This window comes from Callithrix jacchus, chromosome 7, assembly GCF_049354715.1.
Source record: "Callithrix jacchus isolate 240 chromosome 7, calJac240_pri, whole genome shotgun sequence".
In the NCBI taxonomy this organism is placed as follows: domain Eukaryota; kingdom Metazoa; phylum Chordata; class Mammalia; order Primates; family Cebidae; genus Callithrix; species Callithrix jacchus.
The window spans coordinates 102,057,536-102,074,571 of NC_133508.1; the positions used below are offsets into that span (position 1 = coordinate 102,057,536).

The 17,036-nt window shown below is 47.1% G+C and overlaps 1 protein-coding gene across 5 annotated transcripts in view; it reads right to left on the reverse strand.

Moving 5' to 3' along the window:
• Window positions 1-17,036, reverse strand: part of JAK1 (Janus kinase 1) — a 255,358-nt gene that overhangs the window by 16,770 nt on the left and 221,552 nt on the right. For all 5 annotated transcript variants that reach the window (XM_035251738.3, XM_009001399.5, XM_035251735.3 and 2 more), the window contains 5 exons: window positions 15,024-15,209; window positions 10,472-10,629; window positions 8,021-8,144; window positions 5,578-5,764; window positions 1,524-1,630 (listed from right to left, as the gene is read on the reverse strand). In XM_035251738.3, coding sequence (XP_035107629.1) covers window positions 1,524-1,630; window positions 5,578-5,764; window positions 8,021-8,144; window positions 10,472-10,629; window positions 15,024-15,209 — 762 coding nt within the window. The remainder of the gene's footprint in view (window positions 1-1,523; window positions 1,631-5,577; window positions 5,765-8,020; window positions 8,145-10,471; window positions 10,630-15,023; window positions 15,210-17,036) is intronic.

Genomic DNA, 17,036 nt, shown 5'->3' on the forward strand with positions numbered 1-17,036 from the left:
CGGAGCTCACTACAACCTCAAACTCCTGGCCTCTTGCAATCCTTCCAACTCAGCCTCCCGGGTAGCTGGGACTACAGCTGCACACCACTACACACAGGTAATTTTTTTTCATTTTGAGTAGAGATGGGATCTCATTGTGTTGCCCAGGCTGGTCTCGAACTCCTAGACTCCTAGACTCCAACGATCCTCCCGCCTCAGCCTCTCAAGTGCTGGGATTACAGGTTTGAACCACTGAGCCTGGTGTGGGACTCTGTTTTGATGTCATTCTCCCCAGGAAGTCATTTCTGTCCTCTCAAGATTAGGACCACATCCTGCTGTATTCCTCTACCTTGGAACTTGTCTCTTGCTGATGTGATTACCTCCTCAGGACAGACAGGAGCCTGCTGAGGCAGCAGTCGTGCCTGGCATGTGTAATGCTTGATCACTGTTGGCTAAGTGGAAGGCAGGGAGGATGGTGGTTACCTGCTCACAGGCTCAAAGGAAGGGAAAACAGGCCCCAAAAACTGTGTCAACTTCTACACAGAAAAGAAGCAATGAAACTGTGGCTCTGGTGACTAATCTGAGGACACAGCTCTGATAGAGAACAGTAAGGATGGGCCTTTGGTGAACAAATATACCATGATAGAAGTGAGGCGGTTTGGCTGTGGATTTCCACTCCCTCAAGCCCTACCCAACAATCTCAGGGACTGACTGAAAAAGATAAAGTAACAAACCCCCTTGGGCCACCCTCCCTGGGTTCCTTCATAGCAGACAGCCTCTACGCCACCCTCCAATACCTCCAAGGCCCGGCCATCTCCCCAGGCAGTGAGTGGCCCTGGCTTCTCTCCAAGCCTGCCAGAGGCCTGCCGCACTGTCTCCCTGATACCCCCTCAACACGTGGCTCTACGCAATGGGCTTGGGGAGAAGCGGCACAACAAAAAGTGGGCTTTCCCTGGGCCTCACACCACTAGCCATAGCCCCCAGCCCCTGAGGAGATGCTGGGCCCCCTCAGCCTGTAGATTCTGGGCAAGAAGGCCTCTAAAGTCTGGGATCTGTTTCTCAAGACAGTTCTCCTTCAGCCCTAGACTATGCATGTCCTCCTTTCTCCTCCCTGTGGTCTCTGCTGCCCCAGCTCTGCTCCTTCTGAAAGCATCATTAGAAGGGGCAGTACTGGGTGCTGGAAGTGTTCCGTCACACAGCCTGCTGCAGGCAGCACAGGGTGAAGCCATGCTCTCCTGTGGAGAGCCACCTCCTGCCTGCCACCCCCTCAGCACTCCCTCACCACAGAGGGTCCATGCAGTTCTAGGGAACCCCACAATGCCTGGCCAAGCCACTTCCCTCAAAACATGTCTCTGAGGAGCACCAGCAAGGGCAAGGAGAACAGAGGTACTGGTTGTATGGCTTTTGCCATCAAAGGAAAGTCTCCCTGTTCTTCTTCTACTAAGATTTCCCCAAACACACCCTTCCTTCCCCTAGACCCCCAGGCTGCTCCACTGAGGGGAGGCAGGACCAGAGCCGGCCCACGCCCTGCAGCCATGACTCACCTGCACCAGATCTTTCTTGAGGATCCGATCAAAACTCAGCTGGCTCATGGGGTAGACGGGCTGCCACTCCTGGGCTTTCTTAGTAGCCACCAGCAGGTTGGAGATTTCTGTGGAAGAGATTGGAGGAGTCTCAGCACAGCACCCAAGATCCGAGCTTCTGGACAGCCCACGTCGCTGAGCCGGGGTCAGGACCCGTGTGTGGGCACTTGCTTCTTCAGTCATTCAACAAATGCTTATTGAATAAGCACATGTCTCCTACGTTCCAGGAGCTCACAGGGTAATGATGGAGCCAAAACTTCCAAATAATCCACCAATTAAATAGCTACAATTTGTTCAGTTCCTCTAAAGGACAGGGATGTGGTGCTCCAAGGTTGGCATGGCAAGATCTGTTCTGATAAGAAAGGTCAGAAGCAGTTTTCCTAACAAAATTAAAATTTAAAATATAAGAATGAAAACTGCAGGAAGTCAGAGACTGTGTCTAATTTTCTGGTCCACCTCCACAGCCTGGTACAGAGTAGGCACTCTATTAATGTGTGAATCAATGACTGGCATCCATCTAAAGGATGAGAGCTGTGGAAGGAAGCAGCAGCAGTACCCGGCCCAGGGCATGACAGGAGCCAGAGGAGGAGGTAAACAAACACTGATTTTGAGCCAGAAGATCAGGGCAGGTGACCCAGAACGAGAGCCCTGTCTGAGGCTCCTGGTCCCAGCAGTGCCTGACACAGAGGAGGCGCTTACCAAATGCTCCCTAAATGTGCAGGTTTTAAGTAGACCATCCCCCAGATTCTACTGATTCAAACAGCAAACCCAACACATTACAAAATCTGCCATGCCAGGAAATCTATAACCCACAGAAATCACCTTTCCCACCATGAAGCCACTGATAGTAGGGCAAGAAGGGACCTTCCAGATTCTGACTAGCAGGGAAAGTATTCCAGGAATCCCTGAAAACTTGAATGTATTCATCAATTTTTTAATTAACTGAAGCAGGACTATGAGGAAAATGACAACAAACATGCATTTTCCTTTACTTCCTCTTTCCTGCACTAGAAGACAATAACAAGTGAGAGGAGAAAATGGAGCCATTTAAGTCCCGGTTCCTGGATTCTAACAGAAGGAAGTTCCTGAAAGAACATCTGTAAGAACAGCCAGGCACAACCCATGGAGGCCACCACACGCGCCGCTGGGAGGCAGTGGCTGCTGAGTACTGGGTTCCTGCACAGGGCCACATGACTCCAACATGGTCTCCAATCCTTGCTGTCCGTCAGAGCAGGGCATTCTTTTCCTATCGAATTTTTTAAGCTCACATATTCTGACTGCTTTCTCTGTGCCAGCTACTGTTCCATGAGCATCATACACGTTAACTCCTTTGTCCTTATGACAATCCTGTGAAATACACAGTATTCTTATTCCTATTTTATATATGAGAAAACAGATTTGGCAATATTAAGTAATTGGCCCAAGGCCAGGCAGTTTGTCATCTTAGGACTCACACTGAAGTCAGAGATGGCTCTAGTTGCTACCCTTCCCACAACATACCTGGCCCTACCTGGGAGAACAAATGTGGGTGCCAGAAACAGGGCTCAGGGAGAGGCTCCCCTTGTTCTCATATCGGCTGCTCCCTCCGTACCATTTTCCGGGCTCCACCCTGTTACCTGGGGAAAATCCAATCCAGAGGCAACTCAGGCTGCCTTGAGGGAGAAAAGGCATCAAGAAGGGGCCCTGTGGCTGGTTTCCATAAGCACGAGGCCAGGCAGCAGAGCCACGTGGGAAATGAGAGGGGGATGGAACCAAAGCCATTTATAGACTATTATTTGCATGGACACTTGCATGGATACTTCAGCAAACATGGCACCAGAGTCAACAATGTGAATGGGGAAAGCCCCAGTACCTCCATGAAGGTGTTTCCTCACTACAAAAATGGGGGCAACAGCGTGACCTGGGCTGGGGGGTGGGGGTAGAGGAGGAATCACTGGACTTAGAGTCAGACAATGTGAGTTCAAATCCCTACTCATTCTTCCAAGTGATCTTGGGCATGTATAATTGAGATAACAACATATTCTGGGTTATTTTGAGGACTAAATGACTTAAAACATGAAAGATCTCCAAATAATGCCTGGCAGATTGTAAGCATTATTCACATGCTAGCAGCCATTCTTACTCATTATTGCTACTATTTTTATACCTATTACCGATGCTACTAGGTACATGGCCTTGGGCAAATCACTTAACATCTCTTAAATCTCAATTTCATCACCTTTGTAATATCTACAAAAAGCTACCGTGTACATGATAAATGAAGTGGCACACAAACTGCCTGGGCCACAGGAGGCACCCATCATCCAGCAGCTTCTGGTACCTGGTTCACTTGACAGGCATGATTCAAACTGATTCTGTGCTGGGCACTATCCTCCCCATGAGCCCACAGAGTGGTGAGTGAGACACAGGTCCTGTCTTAAGAGTTCACAGCCCAATGGGAAAGGCAACAGGAAACACATTCAGCACTGAGTTTCAGGAATCTCAACTGGGGTTAAAGTGCATTGCTGTGAATAAATAGGGCTGTTGGGCTTTAAGGTTTGAACTCACTCTGAGGACTCACAGCCAAGTGGCAGATGTGTTTCTACCTCTGCAGAAAATCTTCCAAGCATGAAAACAAAGGCTGCAGTTATTCTCTGAGCCTGGCAGGAAACCCTATCTGATCAAAAACACAAGTCCTTCCTCTTTCACCAAGTCAGTGACGAGCCCCTTGCTGAGACCAAAAACTGATTCAAACATCAAGAACCCCGGTCCCTTTCTTTCCTGGTGCTGTTTCCTCTGCCCACCCCTGGTGGTGTGAGGATTCATGGACACATTCCCTTAGAAGAACAAGATCTGTCTCAGATAAAGACTCCTCAGAAGCTTTTCCTCTGACACTCATGGGGCCTCGGTGGCAACTGCACTGCTCCTTCCTCGAGAACTTCCTCCTTCTAAGGGAAGAACCTGATGCATGCAGGGCAGCATCTTGAGGTGAGGAACGGCAAATAACCAGTTCTCAAGAGCTAGGGCACTCAGGTTAGACCTGGTACTCAAACCCCTCTTTGACACTGACCTTTGATGAGACCCACTTAGCTCTTCTGGGCCTCAATTTTCTCATCTATAAAATCAGACAGTTGACTGTGTGACCTCTAGGTGTCCTTCTAGTCCTCACATTCTAAGAGACAAATCTACCTGCAGAACATCAGTGACACTGCTCATGAGGCTTAAAAAGGAGCAGCTGAGTGGCTTACCCTTGGATCCATTTTACAGCCTGATCCTCCCTGGCCCCTGTGGCCTGCAGGATAAAAACCCAGCTCCATGGCACAGCACCCAAGGGCTCCATACCCTAAGCTTAGCCTCAGCTGCCCCTCCCTTCCACCTTCATGGCAGCCCTGCCTGTGCCTCTGTTTGCACGTGCCAGGATGCCCTGACTGCACTGGCAACCTCCCACTTATCCTCCCACACTCAGCTCAAGAGCTGCCTCCTCCATGCAGCCTCCTGTGCCATGGAACTCAGGGATTTTGACCATCCCTTTCTGTTTGACTCCAGAATATGATTTCTACGTGTTGGTTAAAACGTCCATCAGAAACTACAATGGCCTCATTTACCTGTAACATCTGCATTAGACTAGAAATCCCCAGAGAGCAGGGACTGAGTCTTATACTTTCTGATTCTTTGCATCTAATATAGTTCTTGGCCCACAAAAGATGTGCCAGGAATATCTCTCAGATAAATAAACCAGTGACAGGCGACCTCTCAAGAAAGAAAGTCATTTTCTGCTTACTAATGCTGAGCATGCCTCTTTCAGCAGCCTAATGAGATGCTGAGAAAGGTATATGCCTCTTCTATAGAAAATGCTGACACTCAAGGGATTGGATGTGAGTTGGACACAGAACTGTCATAAAACTCAATGAAAAACACCACCTAGAAACTGTGGGAAGGGACCACTCTGGTTAAGCCACCCATCGTGTTTTGGTCAGTCTGGGTCTCGGCACATCACTGATGAAATACAGCCTAGCTCTGCCACAGGGAGACAAACCTCGGGGCTTGGGCTGGCAGCAGCGTTTCAGCATGAAGCTGATATTATCCGTGCGCAGGATCTGTTTCTTGAGGTGGCTCATGAGGTCGCCCAAGCTGGGGAAGCTGCGGTCCGAACCGTGCAGGCTGTAGCGGCCCTTGTGCACCTCGATCTGAAAGTTCTTGAACTGCTTCTGGGCACCCTGCACCTGCCATTCAGGAAATGACCAGAAATTACATGTTTAAAATGGGGTCAGGCATGGGTATGGAAGACAGTAACATTTAGGGAAGCTGCATGCAGAGTATAGAGAATTTCTGCACCATCTCTGTAATGTTTCTGTGAGTCTAAGGTTATTCAAAGATAAAGTTTATTATCAATAAATAAACCAACCAACAACTAAATAGTAAAACCAGGTCAAGGAGAAGGCACTGATAAAAGGGAGTTCATATTACAGCAGATGCAGTAGCTACTTCTACAAAAGCGTCACTTAGTTTTGTTTTTTTTGTTGTTGTGTTTTTTTTTTGAGACAGAGTTTTGCTCTTGTTACCCAGGCTGGAGTGCAATGGCGCGATCTCGGCTCACCGCAACCTCCGCCTCCTGGGTTCAGGCAATTCTCTGCCTCAGCCTCCCGAGTAGCTGGGATTACAGGCACACGCCACCATGCCCAGCTAATTTTTTTTATATTTTTAGTAGAGACAGGGTTTCACCATGTTGACCAGGATGGTCTCGATCTCTCGACCTCGTGATCCACCCGCCTCAGCCTCCCAAAGTGCTGGGATTACAGGCTTGAGCCACCGCGCCCGACCCACTTAGTTTTTTACCTGGAAGAAAAAGTTCATAAAAATAACCTCATACGATTGTCGCTATAATTATGTAACATGGTGTGTTGAAAAACTTAGTAAGCACTTTCTAAAGTCCGGCAAATATTATGCAGCAGGTAATAATCATGATGGCCAAATTAATCAAGGATCACTCTCAAACTGAGCTTTTCTGGGCCATGTGTCTACTTGAGGAGAACCATATTGGGAGGTGGTGTTCAGTGTCTGATCCACATTTGGGACACTGTGGTACCACAGATAGGAGGTATAAGCAGTTTTCCCTCATGGGCTCTTTTTGTACAAACTAAAATATTTTAGTGATAAAGAATGAGGGCCAGAAAGACATACTTAAGGTGTAAACCAGGACATGATATTCAAAATCTGTTACTTCATCTGTACAATGGGATAATATCATCTATGTAACAAGGCTTAAGCAAGCACAAGTAGGTATGATGCTTAGCACAGGGTCTGGTGGGCCACAGTGAGTGGTGGGAGTAATCATTTCTGCTGTGTTTTCTGGGTGATGTGACATGAGGTAGGCCATATTACACAGTCACAGACACCCTTGTTACTGCACAGACCAATTTCACTTCAGGAGGAGGCTGGGCTGTCTCATGCACCCCACCATCGTAAACATATTAAGCTTCCTCCAATGACTGATGAAGAGAAGGCAAGCATCCCGGGAAGGCAATGAGCCCAACCAGCTCTGAGCCATGGAGCCCCGAGGCCCAGCTGTTCAGGAAGAGCCCAGGCAGGTGGTGGTGTTCCTGCACTGCCTCACCCAGGATACCTGGCAGCACTGGTTCCTTCTGCCATTTTCTCCTCCCACTCTTGACTGAGTCCAGCCCCAGGGGTTTGCCACTGAGCTTGTCCTTCCTGCGTCTGCCCTCCGTGCCCCAGGTCTCCCAGTGCCTGTAGAGCCTGACTCGTACAGATTAAAGTGTATTAATGTAAAGTGTTGTGTAAAACTGTCTTTTAAAATATTCCACTTTTTTTTTTAATTACATGAATAACAAAGGCATTTGTGGTCTAGTGAGGCAAAGTCAGTAGTAATTCTGGCAAATATCTTAGCCCTCAGAATGTCTCTCGCATTGTCTCCAGCTTCAGCTATGCTTCAATCACTAACAGACATTTCTATTTGTTGTCGTAACATGAAGTGGCAATTTGTCTGCTAAAGTGCCTGAAGCCACCATTTGGAAAAAACTGTGTTGGGCCATGTGGATGAAGTGGCATTTGGGCGCTGGTTCGTACCAGTGAATGCTGTAGACAGGCATAGCTCTGGGTCTGAGGTGATGTTGGCACTGAATCTAAATAAACCACTCTAAATAATTAGACTATACTTTCCAAGTGTTGAGTGTGAATTGGTTTTCTGGTCATATTCCACCTGCCATGGTGGACCCCCGCCATGGGTCCCATGAAGGAAGAAGGAAAGGGCCCTATGGGGAAGGATGTAGGGGTCTGGCTGCTGGAAGCCTTCTCCTTTTGAGAGCAGGCGCCCTTGCCTGAGTTCCCAGGGATCTTCTCAGGGACCCAGGCTTTTTAACTCCACCCTGCCAAGGGTGGCTCTGTCTGCAGCAGCTCCTGACAAAGCTACACTGGACACCCCATGGCTGTATGGCTTGGCCCAAGCCAGGGTCCTGACTGACCTCAGACTTCTCAAAGCAGGTGACGGTCATGAGGATGTTGTCAAAGTCCGTGCAGCTCCATCTCAGCACATACATCCCCTCCTCACTTCCTTCTTGCCGCAATTTATTGATGGCGTATTCTGTACTAGAAGGAGGCAAAGGGAGAAAGAGCTCATACCAAACAGCACAATGAACCCCTGAGCTATCCCAAGCTGCCTCAAGTCTTAACAGCCCATCACACTATCTGCCTGGGCTCCTAAAGTCCTCTCTGATGCCATCTATGAGTGAAGTGGAAATACCGAGTGGCCTCAGGTCTGATGGAGTCTCCAAGGTTGAGAAGAAGACTCAGGCTCCTGCCCAAGGCAATGAGCCCTGCTTGTCCCCAAAGTCCCCATAGACATCGTCTCTAGCTCGAGACAGAACCTCCCTGGAGGCTGGTGATGAGGAGCTGCTATACCTCCCCTCCATCCCCAGCCAGCCCAGAGGGAGCACAAGCCTCACGGGGGTGGGAACTGGAGGCTGTGTTGTTTATTGTTGTATACCCATAGGTTCACACTGAGTGAATACATCAGGGAGGCTTGGACAGATGTTAGTAGGAACAGGCCTGTCTTGCATTTCTTTGTATCCCCAGGACCAGTGAGTCCTGGCATGTAAAGGGCAGTGAACACTGGCTGAATACATCCCTGCATGAGGTTACTAGCACCTGGTGAGTGCTGCACGTTAAGTGGTGGTGAGAGAAGGCTGCCATGGATCATGTGTTTTAGAGAGACAGAGACATTATGTACTCTCCAACTGCGCCATGCCTTTGCATGTGCTGGCTTCTCATCTGGGTGCCCTTTCCCCACTTTAAGGCCTGGCAAGCCATCATTGATTCTTCAAAGTTTCGTCAGATTTGAATGCTACCTACTTTTTGAGCAGGCTCCTTAAGCAATGAATGTCAGTATCCCACCAAACATGAAATATCCATTCATTCAACAAATACTCGCTGAAGGCCTACAATGTGCCAGGCCCTGCGTGTGCTAAGAAAGCAGGGAGCAATGCAGCCCCAGTCTTTGGGAAGCTCATATTCTGGGAGGTGAGGGCAGTCATACCAGGAACAAATGTTATGTTATGCAAATAAATACAGTATCTCAGGAAGTAACGACTGCCACTGAAGAAAAATAAGGCAGAGTGCAGCAGCCAAAACGTAAGGGATAGAGAAGGGAAAGAGCTATGATTTTTATATAAGGTGACGGTCAGGGACGACTTCACGGATAAGGTGTTGTCTGACCAGTGCCTGAAGGAAGTGGAGGCTGTGCAGATTCTGGAGGAAGGGCATTCCGGGCCAAGGGAAGAGCGAGTGCCAGGGCCCTGAAGCATCATGGCTAGGACACTGGAGGGAGATGCTTTTCAAATGCTCAATCCCTTGCTCTGCCATTCTTTATGTGTCTGTTTCCCTACAATTCTGTGAGCCTCTCAAAGCCAGGGCCACGTGCCTACTAAGCTACCTGCCCACAAGGTAGCCAGAAGAGGGAAAAAGGTGAGAAGCATGTCATGTGGAAGGTGACAGAAGAGAAGCTTCCCCATATATTCTGTGGTCTGGAAAGAGAAGCTCAGAAGAGACACAGCAGCTGTTTTCCTTTGCCTGAAGGGCTGTCATATCTAAGAGAAAGTCAACAGAATCCCTGTTGTCTCAAAAGGCAGAATTCAAGTGAACAGGCAGAAGTTACAGAGAAGCTAACTACCATAGCTCCATATCAGAAAGGTATGCACATCTCTCACTGTTGGAGCTCGAATCCATGGACTGCCTCATAAAGTGCCCATCGCCTGAGGTATTTGAGCACAGGCTGCCAGTTCTGAGGTGCAGGTGGAAAAAGACACCCCACATAGCCACTTCTGGCCTTAAGGCTATATCATCCTCATGGTCCCCACTGTTCCCCTGGCACCTCAGGACAAACTGACTGATGATTCTATTTACTACACTGACTGATGCTTAGATCTTCATCCGATCTTTCTTTCTTTTTCTTCTTTTATAGCTTTTAGAGATGGGATCTTGCTATGTTGCCCAGGCTAGACTCGAACTCCCGGGCTCAAGTGATCCTCTTCACCTCAGCCTCTCAAGTAGCCGAAACTACAGGCACGTGGCAGCACGCCCAGCTGTGTTCAGTGTGTCTTGAATTGCCCACATTATTTGACACTGCAAGAAATCAGAAAGTGTAGTAATTCTTGATCAGCTATGGAGAGGTGAGGGGGTTAAACTATAAGGAGAGATCCAAGTACAGAAGCATCATTGAGGGGCTACTGCAAGGAGCATGACAGGAGATGATAGGAAGGCCTGACCAGAGCTTGGACAGCAGGGAGGAAAGGAAGACAGCCAACAAGCTCCAGGCAGCATGGTCAACTGGCCCAACCTAACCAATGGACGACATGCCCCATAACTAAAACGTGGGCTTGCTGCACACCATAGGCAACTGAAAAGGTTCTAGGACCAACCAGATTGGACCGTGACAGCCATTTTGTATGTTGTGGACAATCAACGGGGGGGCCACATCAGTGCAGAGGTAATGATGGGCGTCTGCTGTGAGCCGGAAGTAGCCGTCTACCAGGGACACAAAGGACAAGGCCTCCTCATGGGAAGAGAGCTTCAGTTCCTGTTGAGAGGAAAGAAATCCCCATGGTTACAGCATGTCTCTATCAGCTTAAGCAGCTAACTCTATAGGGAGGTACACAGTGAGAAGATTTTTAAACACAACGGGAACTCCAAAGGGAAAACCTTTTCATTGATATTAAATATATCCCTTCCATTTATTTTTTTTTTGAGATTGACTTTTACCCTGTCACCCAGGCTGGAGTGCAGTGGATCTTGGCTCACTGCAACCTCCACCTCCTGGGTCCAAGTGATTTTCCTGCCTCAACCACCACACACACACACGCGCACGCACGCAAGCATGCAGCACACGCACACACACAGCTACCTCCTGAGTAGCTGGGATTACAGGCACCCGCCAACACACCTGGCTGTTTTTGTATTTTCAGTAGATAAGGGGTTTCACCACATTGGCGAGGCTGGTCTTGAACTCCTGACCTCAAGTGATCCACCCACCTCAGCCTCCCAAAGTGCTGGGATTACAAGTGTGAGCCACCATGCCTGATCCCCCTTGCATTTACATAGGACTTTTACTGTTCAACACATTTTCCCATCTATTATCTCAAACTATCAGATAAGGGAGGGTGTGTGTGTGTGTGTGTGTTTTCTGGGGGTGAGGCATGATGGGGGAGGTTGTGGCAGGCAGGGAGACCTGCAGAGAAGCTGTCCCTTGGGTTGAGATGGGAGAAGAAGCCTGAATCAAGGTGGCAGAGGCATAACAGGGGAGGTAGGAAGGGGCAAAGCGTGCACCCTGATCTTGGCATTAAACAATGAGTGGCTGAGTCAGCATTATTCCTGCTTGGGACAAAAGGAACAGAGGCACCATGCTTCATCTCTTAGCAGACTTGCTCTAGAAGGTGAAATACCTGGATTTTAATCTAGGAATGAACAATCTCAGGCCCAGTGAGGAGGATGCCAGATTAAGCCCCGGGAGCTCTGAGAGTTGGAGGAAGCAGAGCATCCTACTCAGGGTGAGAAGAGGCAAAGGCACATTAGAGAAGAGGAGGGAGGGGATTTCCATCAAGGAAGGTGTTCCGAAAAACACCTGTGGTATAGATATGAGGTATTTCTGTCTTGATCATTGATCCCTGAAGAGACTGCCCATTTGAGAAGAAGCCTGAATCAAGGTGGCAGAGGCATAACAGGGGAGGTAGGAAGGGGCAAAGCGTGCACCCTGATCTTGGCATTAAACAATGAGTGGCTGAGTCAGCATTATTCCTGCTTGGGACAAAAGGAACAGAGGCACCATGCTTCATCTCTTAGCAGACTTGCTCTAGAAGGTGAAATACCTGGATTTTAATCTAGGAATGAACAATCTCAGGCCCAGTGAGGAGGATGCCAGATTAAGCCCCGGGAGCTCTGAGAGTTGGAGGAAGCAGAGCATCCTACTCAGGGTGAGAAGAGGCAAAGGCACATTAGAGAAGAGGAGGGAGGGGATTTCCATCAAGGAAGGTGTTCCGAAAAACACCTGTGGTATAGATATGAGGTATTTCTGTCTTGATCATTGATCCCTGAAGAGACTGCCCATTTGACAGGATCTATGAGGTCAATCAAGAACATTTCCTTGCAAGGGAAGGTATACAAAAGCCATAATTTGGAGCTTTGACTCACAAAAAATATTAAAAAGCACCTGAGGCTTCAGAAAAGGGCAAAGTGACTCTTTTGTAGCCCTGTAGAAAGGAGAGGCAGGTGGCAGACACAAGAGTACAGTGAAGGGAAAAGGGAGCAGGACGAGATGAGCCTCGGCAGGGGGGAGGTCAGGGGCCTGATGCAGCTGTGATGTCAAGGAAGCATGGCCTGGGGCTATGAGCAAGGACCTGGAGAGGGCAGGCCCACCACAGGAATGGCACCTCAGGAAAGAAACCACACTGAGCACACTGCCTTGTGGGTGTGAACAGGTGCCCGCCTGTGGATATCCCTAAAGGGCAAATTCAAGATGCTCTAGAACTAGGAGCAGGCTGGCTTGGGCAGCCCCTCAGCCAGCCACGTGATAATCAAGACCACGTTTACACTTAGGTTTCCTGAGAGCAAAAGACTAAATAGAAATGGGGGATGCCAAGGAGATGAGAGAGAAGTGATACATCAAGGTCTGACTTGACAACACGCTGGTATCAGGGTTTCTTCAAGGTACTGCCTGATAAAGGGCTTGGAAATCCCATGGCTGGGAAGGGACAATGAGGGCATGAGATACTAAACAGGCAGCATGGAGCAGTGGCCAACCCTCAGGCTCTGGAGCCAGATGCTCTGGGTTCAAATCGCAGCATCTCCACCTGCTATTAGGGCTATGCATATGGAATCACCATTTTTGTAGGTCAAAATGGTCAAATATTAGCAATTTCAAATGTTTTAACTATACAGCTGTGTGACCTCGGACAGGTTACTTAACCTCTTTATGCCTTAGTTTCCCCCTAACATACTCACCCGTGGAGTTGATATGAAAATCAAAAGAGGTGATATTTGTGAAGTGCTCAGAATGGGAAGTATCTGACACATGGTAAGGGCCAGCATGGTAAAGAAAAACAAACTAATGGAGATTTCAGGTATTTCTTTCTTCCTGCCTTCCTCCTCCTCCCTCCACAGCACTGTAGCTTGGCATAGAGCCACTGACTCATCTGGCCAGGGGGAGCTCTGACTTAGATGATGGGTGCACCAACTTGTGTTGGTGCTGGACTTAACTGTGTCAGCCAGGACAGGATGGGGCAGGCTCATAAAACGTGCACCAGGCATGCACCATACTCAAGAGCAGATCACGAACACGTCCGCCTCTCCCTCACTCCCTTCAGGGTCTCTGGGGGATGATAATGTCTTAGAAGCCAAAGCAACATAGGCAAAAAGCACAGGCGGGAGCCAGACAGAGCTGGGCAAGTGCCTGCCACTTTCTCGTGAGTGACCCTGTGCAAGATGCCATGCCTCTTGATTAGTCTCAGATTCCTCATTTGAAGTAGAGTTGACGTTCCTTCCTGTAAGGTTCTTATAAGGACTAAGACAGACAAGATATAGGCACAGCAAATAACATGGGGCCTAATGTCCAGGATGTGCTCCATAAACAGCACTTCTTTTCTCCCCCCATTTTGCATCTTTCCACTAACATCTATCTGAGCTCTTCTACGCCTGCCTTCATAATGCATGTTTTTTGTTAAAAAAAAAAGAGAGAGAGAGAGAGAATAAGAAAATTAAGACCACTCATAATGCCACCATAAATAAATAGCTGTTAATATTTGATTATTTTTCTAAGAGCATGTGTACACACATGCAAACCTATTGATTTTTTGAACAAAATGGGTATCATTCTATAGATAAAGTTCTGTATCTGGCTTTGTACCCTAACCTTTTTCCCAGGTCATTTAAAAATTCAACAATCTGATTGTGTAATATTCTGCTACTCAGGCAAATTGTGATTTATTTTCCTATTCTATCATTGTATATTTAAGTTATTTTCAGTATTTTGACAATTTAAATACTACTGGAATGAACATTCTTATTCCTAAACCACTACTGCCTCTCACATTGTTTCTGGAAGACAGATTCATTTCATTCTCTAGATTCCCAAACTGGGGGATACAAAAATATTTTCAAGCTGTTAACAGGTTGCCAAACTGTTTTCCAGAAGTTATGCCAGAAAGACAAGTCATTCTGAATATGAGAGTGACTGTCTGCCCTAAACTGTATGACCAGGCTTCTCCTCAGCACTGAGTGTTATTGGTGTGATGCAGTATTTGCCACAGTTTGGCAGAACGTGGCCTTTCCTGGTGTTGGCTCCACTCCCCCCAAGAGCGCTCGCTGTCTCACCAGCCACTCTCTCTGTATGTTGTTGGCTGTGACTTCCCTTGACACAAACATGTTTATTTTGGCAGAGTTGCCATTTCCTGCTTGTCTAGATTATGTCCTCAAGTGATACCAGAAAAGAGGAAGTAAGATTGAACACCCCTTCCGCTGCCCTAGTGTCAGTGTGGGGTGTGCCTGACACCATATCGAGGACTGCCACTGCTGCCAAGGCTTGCCTGAGGCCAAAGCGGGAATTCCTGCGTTGCACTTCAGCTCAGCAGAGAGGCCGTGCCAGAGCCCTTGAGATAAAACACTGATGCATTTGCTGGTTTTTTCCGTCACATCTACTAGCTTTGTGAATTAAATATTGATGTTGAGGTATCTTTGGGAGGGCAGCAAATCCTAAGGCAGATTCACATTTCTGAGACCGAAGAAAGGCACTGGAATGTATTGGTGTAACTCTAAAATACTGATAATGCCTTCCCTGGAAATAGGAACTTTTTGGCTTGATTGAGAAAATCCTATTTTCTCTTTGGGACAGGAACTCTGAAAATCATGTGCTGCAGAACGGAACTCAGCAATTCTCCCTCTCTTCACCAAATCCAGACTGAAGAACTTCTGGAAGGAACTTACCATTTTCTTGTTGTCCTGCTTGTTGATGCTGACCAGAGACTCCTTTATCACAATGTGAGTGATTTCAGGGAAGTAAGAGAAACTGCTCCACTCTTCCCGGACCTTGTTTTTCTCCTCATCTTTCTTGTGTTTACTTTCCAGCTTCTTCCGCTTCAGTTTATTTTTTTCCTTTTCAACAGAAACAACCTGATAAGATGCATAAAAGGGACAGAGTTAAGTTGGCTTCTTCATTTTCTATTGGTTAAAGGTCAATGCTGCTGGCAAACCTATGCAGGGCCTAGGCCCAACGAGGAGAAAGCCAGTTCATCCAGACTTGCAGAAGGATTAGGGGAGTTGGCACCTGCAGACTTAGGACCAAAGAACTGGGTTATATCAGAGAATCCTGGACTTTCACATCTGGAAGAGGCCTTAATGAGCACACTGTCTAAACACTACATAATACACAATGTGCAAGCAAACTCAGAAAGGGAAATCACTGCTCACCAGACATACATCTACATCCAGGTCTCCTCACTTCCAGACCGCTAGACATGCTCTGACACAGACAGGTAACACACTCTTCCCAGTGCAACTGGGCTGAACATGAGCTTTCTCCTTCTATTACCAATCGTCTTGACTTCACAACAGTACTCAAGTCAGGATTCTCAAGAGAAGACATGAATCTCATGCTTGAAATAATCTACACATTGAATAATACATATCTACACAAGTGTAAATATTTTGCATAGCATAAGCCCTGGTGACCAGAGATCTAGGTTAAGTTCCTGTCTCTGCCAATTACTTAACTAGTTTCATCAACTCTTTGAGACTCATTTTCCCTATTCATAAAATAGAGAGCTTACATCTTCATCGGGTTCTCTGAGATTAGATAAGTGTTAACTAACATGGTATAATACCTACTACATAGAAAGCCCTCAGTAAGTATCACACATTGTTGCTTTAGCATAAGAATAAAACGAGGAGAAAATGAGTCTCACGTCTTATTTATTTATTTAACTTTTTGAGACATTGTCTTGCTGTCACCCAAGCTGGAGTGCAGTGGCATGGTCATGGCTCACTGCAGCCTTGACCCGCCAGGCTCAGGTGATCCTCCCACCTCAGCCTCCCAAGTAACTAGAAACAAAGGCATGTGCCACCAAGCCCTGCTAATTTTTTCTGTTTTTTGTAAAGATAGGGTTTTGCCATCTTGCCCAGGCTGGACTAGAACTCTTGGGCTCAAGTGATCTGCCTGCCTCAGCCTCCCAAAATGCTGGGATTACAGGTGTGAGCCACTGTGTTCACCCACATGTACTTTAATATTATTAATTATACTAATAATCATTATGACAGCTATAATAATCTATTCGACATTTATTATATTGCCAGGCTTTATGCTAAATGCCATTTAGTTTCTTCACAACCCTGAGTTAGACAGGAAGTACCTCCATTTAACAGAAGAATAATTTGCTGCTGATAAAGGTGAGATAACCCTCCTAAGGCCATGTAAGTCATGAAGCTAGGATTTGAACCAGGTCTATGTGGGTCTAAAACCCACTCAAGGCATTCTGCTCTATTTCCTCATCCAAAAAATATCTCAGAAAGAAGCTTCCAAAAAGCCAAATCAATTAGCCAATTTAACAAAGCCAGAGGCCTAAGTTCAATTCTTGGCGCAAATGCTTATTAGTTATCACCTTGGGCAAGTTTCTTAACTTCTCTGTGTCCGTTTATATTCATCAGTAAAATAGAGGCAACGGCAATACTTCCCTCAAACGGTTTTTATTTCTAGAAGTAAATGAGTTAATACCTGTAAAATGCTTAGAAAAGTACTTAGCACATGGTAAACACTCAGGAACTGTCTGCTGTTATTATTATAGTACTACATATTATATATATTGTTATATTTCTCTACATAGCTCAATACTTACTTAGACTTTATGCTACAGGGATGAAATGAAAGATGAATGATATATGGTCTCTAGCCTAAATTCAGCCTATTGGAGTGACGGACATGCAGACAGATGACTCCTGCAGGAT